The sequence below is a fragment of the Amphimedon queenslandica genome, unplaced genomic scaffold (assembly GCF_000090795.2).
Source record: "Amphimedon queenslandica unplaced genomic scaffold, v1.1 AMPQUscaffold_12507, whole genome shotgun sequence".
In the NCBI taxonomy this organism is placed as follows: domain Eukaryota; kingdom Metazoa; phylum Porifera; class Demospongiae; order Haplosclerida; family Niphatidae; genus Amphimedon; species Amphimedon queenslandica.
The window spans coordinates 1-6,290 of NW_003547256.1; the positions used below are offsets into that span (position 1 = coordinate 1).

The 6,290-nt window shown below is 35.1% G+C and overlaps 1 protein-coding gene across 1 annotated transcript in view; it reads right to left on the reverse strand.

The window, feature by feature from the left end:
- Positions 1–3,861: 3,861 nt before the first annotated feature.
- LOC100634243 (arf-GAP with GTPase, ANK repeat and PH domain-containing protein 3-like) overlaps positions 3,862–6,290 on the reverse strand; it is a 10,469-nt gene continuing 8,040 nt past the window's right edge. The window contains exons 10-16 of the mRNA XM_020003847.1: positions 5,353–5,509; positions 5,212–5,287; positions 5,036–5,153; positions 4,844–4,945; positions 4,658–4,745; positions 4,443–4,610; positions 3,862–4,385 (exon numbers count right to left, since the gene is read on the reverse strand). Of these exons, the coding sequence (XP_019859406.1) occupies positions 4,191–4,385; positions 4,443–4,610; positions 4,658–4,745; positions 4,844–4,945; positions 5,036–5,153; positions 5,212–5,287; positions 5,353–5,509 (904 nt within the window). The 3' untranslated portion in view covers positions 3,862–4,190. The remainder of the gene's footprint in view (positions 4,386–4,442; positions 4,611–4,657; positions 4,746–4,843; positions 4,946–5,035; positions 5,154–5,211; positions 5,288–5,352; positions 5,510–6,290) is intronic.

Below are 6,290 nucleotides of genomic sequence, written 5' to 3' on the forward strand. Positions count from 1 at the left end.
TAAATAAGACTACATTGATATGATGCTTTTGTCTGAGCCATTCCAGTATATGAATATTTCCATGCATCACAGCAGCATATAATGACGATATTTGGCTGTATATTTTTGGATTATGTTTGTATTGTGTTATTAATAACTTCAAAAGATCAAGATTACCAGAATAACAGGCCCCTATGACACAATTGAGACTACCTATGCCCTCAGTACTGTCATCACATTTCATAACATCAATTAGAAAAGTAACCAGTTGTACAACACCACTAGCACAGGCATCATGAATTGGTTTTGTATTATTATCATCAGTCAAATGCAATAGACTAGTATATTGTGAATAATTATCAATAATATGTTTAATAATTAGATAGTGACCAGCAGCTGCAGCTAAATGAAATATATTCATACTGTTGGCCACCTTATCACCCAAATCACAACTGCAATCATTCACTAAATATTCCAAGACATCAATAGCACCATCTTCAGCTGCATAATGAACTGCAGATCTACTATCCTCACCAGTGTTAACATGAGGATCTAGCTTGTATTCATTTATTAATAATTTAATTAATGGCAGCTTTGTGCTATTGATAGCATTCAGTAATGAAGCTGGTGTGAGAAGCAAGTGATCATGCTCAATGAGGTATTGGACAAGCTTCATATTACCACCCTCAATGCTGTAATCCTTTTTATCTAAATTATCATCAATGCCACTGCTTTGTACTTCATGTAAATACTGACTTAGCTCAAAGTGGCCACTTTGGTAAGAATAATGATATGGTGTCATACCCTCATTACAGGTTATATTAATATCAATGTCAGTAGTATTGATAATATATTCTACTGCATTGATACTACCTGACATACCAGCTAATGCTAATGGTACTACGCCTTTGTAGTCTGGTTGACTGGCAGTCAAGCTATACTGAGATACAGTATAACTGAGTAGAGTAGGTGAACCTGATAAAGCAGCATAATGTACTGCAGACCAACCCTCATAATCTAATGAACTTGTGTTAATACCATACTCCTCTAATACCTTCACTAATAATATACTACCACTAGTACATGCTAAATGAACCAATGATTGACCAGTAGCAGTAATGGAATTTATATTAAAATTACTAATAATGCTTGTCTTCTTGAGGAGCGTAGACAAAAGGCTCACTCTTTTGTGCTGTTTAGTAACATTTATATTTAGTGATATATATTTAAGGTGGCCTTTCTTGGTATTAACATTAAATGTATCAAATTGGCAGACTAAAGGGACATCACATGGTGCAGTGAGCTTATTATATACATCTGTAATGCAGTATTTACCAACCAATCCACTGCATAAGTGATGAAGAGAAGAGCGACCAGCATAATCAGCTTCTAACAATACTGTATATCCAAAAACATCTACCATTTTCATAATGAAATTTGATGAAGCATACTGGCATGCTATATGAAGTGGTGTTGTACCAAAACGATCTTTTTTGTTTAAATTAATATTGCAATTTTTTTGAAGATACACTAGAAGCTCTACGCTGTCACTCATACCACAATAATGTACTATTCCACATCCGTTAAAATCTATGTCATCTTCTGAAAAAATACCAAACTGCCTAAGCTGATGAACTAATGCTACTTGTCCACTCTTACATGCTAATAATGATAAAGTGGATCCTTCTCTATTGACCTGAGACACGTTACACTTCTTTAAAAGCATAATCACGAGGTCAACGTGACCACCCAGTGCTGAGTAAAGCAATCCCGTGTTACCAGAGCTATCTGATTTGTCTGGATCAACGTGACATTCATTCACTAGATACTGTGCAATATTGAGATGGCCTTTAAATGAGGCCATGTGTAAACTAATAACACGATCATCATCACCTTGTGAAGGATCGCAATGATAAACATCAATGAGAAGCTTGAGAACATCAAAATGGCCACCATATGAAGCAGCTAATGGTGGATTCCATCCATTTGTACCTCCTTTCTGAGACCCAGATTCATCCATTAACCATTGCACTTCATCTTTTAATCCTCTCCAACATGCTTCAATGAGTGGAGTACTGGTATTCTCATACCATAAAGGATCATTGATATCTAAATATAAAATAAAATAATGCAGTAGATAATTGTTCAATTACCAATAGCAAAGTGAGAGAGCTTCTTTAACTCATTTTCTGGTAACTATAATTGAAACAATAGTCAATTCATTAGTAGCCCTTTAAAGTTCTTATTTACCTGCTTCATTTCATGTACATGTTCATTGCAGCTCAATTTAATAATACCAATCTCAGCCAATGAACGACACTGTTGATTGGTAAGTGGAAAAAGAATTAAATGTAAAAAATTAGGAATGGAGTATTTTAACTCCATGCAACCATCATCAATTTCGCAAAAATAGAATTTGTATCCTGGAATTGCAAGTGCATCAGCAATTGCTTTATGAAAGAAGTATAAATCATTCAAAGTATAATCATCATCGGCAACTTTTGCTATCATGACTTCAGTACCAGGAGCATCTAATATACCAAATTCAACACCATTCACAACTTTAATTGCTTGATCATTGTTATTTTTAAAATAATCTTTTAGCAAACTGGAGTAAGTAGACCAAATTCGCTGAACTCCTCTATTTGTTATAAAAACTTTGACCAATAGGACAATGAAATCAAAATTAAACCAGGAGACACGTTTCTCCAGTACCCCAAATAACTGATTCATTGATTTAATTCCATCATACTCTTCTCGTAATCTATCAATGAAGTGGTGCTTACGAAAACGTGGACTCAGTAGATTAATAATATGGTACTTGATATAATCGATTACTTTAGGAAGAGTATTTCTTTTAAGGGAGAGAAATGCTTCTTTGGTTTTATAAACGTTAGAAGCATATAATCTTTGTAGCTCATCAATCTGCTTCAATATGTCATTAACAGGAAACTCTTTTGATTTTCCACTAGCATATGTAGCTTTAGTATCAGGTGAAGTAGGAGGTGCCTGTAATTCTTTATTTGGGGTAACTTCTATTATTATAAATTGATCATAAAATTGCAATACACTTTTTATATACATACCTCTGGAAGACGAATCAGTATCTACTGGTGACAGAGGTTGCCGCTCACTGCTTTTGGAGTATTCTTCAGCTATTTTATCAGCTAAGGCAGGATTTGCTCCACCACTCTCACTTCTAATACAATTACAGAGCATTCGTAATGTAGGAGCACCACTACTTTGATCGCAATCTTTTCTTAACCAACATTCAAAAACTTTTCTCAAACATGTTTTTGGTGGTTTGCCCTCTGCTTCAATCTCATCCAACTTGTTAGGACTGAGGCCTAACAAAATGCCAATTGAGTCCCAGTGTCCAGAAAGACGACCTGCCTTTTCCCAGACCAAACGAAAATCGTTGATGCCTAGACATGTACATGTACGTGCAAAGTGATAAGTAAATAAAATGTATATACATGTATCATACTTACCAAGCTCTTTGTCAAGAGTTGTTGTTTCTGCTGTGCTCGACATGTACGGGAGAAGAAAGAACCTCGGAAAGAACAGAACACTAAAAAAACATGTACAGGCCTATATTGCCGTAATGAAGATTAGGCACGCCCACTGGCACTCCTCCAGCTTGTGGCCAGGCCAGACAAATAAGTTTCCTGTGGGCTGTCAAAAGGTTGCACTGTGGACTGTTTGAAGTATATCTTTATAATCAAGTAAAACCGGAACATTACTTGCTACCTTTTATTAGCAATTTTAAAAGTGCCAATCTTGTTGATTTGTAACAATGCAGTTTTGTTTTAAAAATTACTAGTACAGAGAATTATGTGTGTATAAGTGATGGAAAGAGTGAAGAAAAGAAGAGTTAATAAATTCAGAGTTAGAAGAAAATAAAGATTTTGATTCAAATCTAATGAGAGTGACAGAGAGAGCAGAGAAATTGTTATTACATGAAGTCAATGAAAAATGAATTCAAAAAAAGAGGAACAACAATTAAAACATAAATAATAATAATAATGACATGAAAATACAAGAGAGAAATAATATAGAGTCGATGAATAGAAGAGAGCTAATTATTAGCTTATTATATTTACACTGTTAATGAAACTGCTTCACTGGACATGTACACATACACACTGACTATTGTACATGCAGTTGATTCACTGCATGTTGTATAGTGAGTATGCAATTTATGAACATGCCTATTGCTGAGAGTGGTGCATTATAACTTCAGAGCTGCCCCCAAACTCTGATGAGAGGGGTGACTGGTGAGGCCCTATATCTTCAGTGCAGTTATTCTGTATGAGTATCTGAGCACAGTCCTCGTGACCTGCTATCCTTGCATAGAACAATGGAGACCGCTTTTGACTGTCTAGCATATTAACATCTGCAGAGTTCTGCAAAAATAAATACATTTTAAATATCTATGACTTGAAATGCTCAACTCCTCTTACCCACACTAACAGTTGGACTATTACTACGCGTCCAAGATTACATGCAACATGTAAAGCTGATCCTCCATTGTGCTCTGAGTGAGCCTCGTTAACGTTAGATGGACTGGCATGAGCTAAGAGTCTTAGGCATTCAATAGGATCATCATTCTTAACAGAGACCAATATACGCTAGAGGGAGAACATATTTATTATCAAAAAAGAGAAAGAGTGCTTACTGCTGAAAGAGAAAGTGAGCTTGGAGGCAATTCTGCAATGAATTCCTTCTCGAGGTACTTTGCTTTTATGAATCTCTCCCTTTCCTCACTAAATACAAAAAATCAAGTATTAATTGTACATGTACATGTACATAAATGCATTCAATACTAGTTTTAAAAGAAAGAATAATTATGCTGTATACTTACACAGAGGATGAAGTGCTTGGCTTATTCCGTGGAAGTCGTGCTTCAAATATTGTCCATGAGACTTCATTACCAATTGCTGTCATAACAGATACCACCTCAGGCCTGGAAAAAGGAATAAATAATAAATGGGTATGCATGTACATGTACAGTATGACCACCAAATAGAGTCTATTGTGTACATGTATTCCTTACTTCCATTCGTCCAAGTGAAGTGCTCTTATTTTCGATATGTGCGACCCTAGCTTTCTATGCATGCCAGAGCAAGCTATACAGACTAGACACCCGTGATTCAAGGAGGCCCATTCCGGATCTAAGTATGGAAAATCAGGTATGAATCTGTGAACTAGGAATATCATTATTGCTATTACTTGGTGCCCCACAGTCGGCACATAGGTCATTCCCTTGCATTGCAATTATCTTAGCTTTTGCTTCTTCGTTTGAGCTCTAAAAATAGTTGAAAAATGATTATAGTTTAATTATACACATGTATAGTAGTTTTAAAAGCTAACATTTCTTTTTGGCAGCAAAGATTCCTCAAGAATCTTCTTTATCTGTCCTTCGATGGCTTTTACCCAGTCAGACATTTCTTCTGGCGTACTAGCATCAAAATACCAGACCTTACCGTCCAGCGAGTGAATGTAAAACTCGGTAGTAGGATCTGGATCTGCATTTAAATGAAAGAGACAGAGATAAAAAGAAAAATGAGTGTGTTTGAGCAATTGAACAGGATTTTATGTTATTTATGATCAATTTCAAAATATACCAATTTTGAAAACAAGCAGACTATTATAGCCTATGGTTTTTTTCCAAAAATGGCTCCGAAATCACCACTAATTTTTATTACATTTTCTGATACATATTGATGTACTTATGCTATGTAGAAAGTTTAAGCTGATTCTGGCTTTAATTTTTCAAGTTATGGCTATTTTAAGAAAATGCCAAAATTCTGAAAAATATCCAAGGCTATAGCCCATGGTTTTATCCAAAAAAATGGCTCCAAAATCACCACAAACTTTTATTACATTTTCTGATACATATTGATGTACTTATGCTGTGTAGAAAGTTTAAGCTGATTCTGGCTTTAATTTTTCAAGTTACGGCTATTTTAAGAAAATGCCAAAATTCTGAAAAATACCCAAGGCTATAGCCCATGGTTTTTTTCCAAAAAATGGCTCCAAAATCACTCCCAATTTTTATGACATTTTCTGATGCATATTGATGTACTTATGCTGTGTAGAAAGTTTGAGCTGATTCTGGTTTTAATTTTTCAAGTTACGGCTATTTTAAGAAAATGCCAAAATTCTGAAAAATATCCAAGGCTATAGCCCATGGTTTTTTCCAAAAAATGGCTCCAAAATCACCACAAATTTTTATTACATTTTCTGATACATATTGATGTCCTCATGCTGTGTAGAAAGTTTGAGCTGTTTCCGACAAATAATTTTCG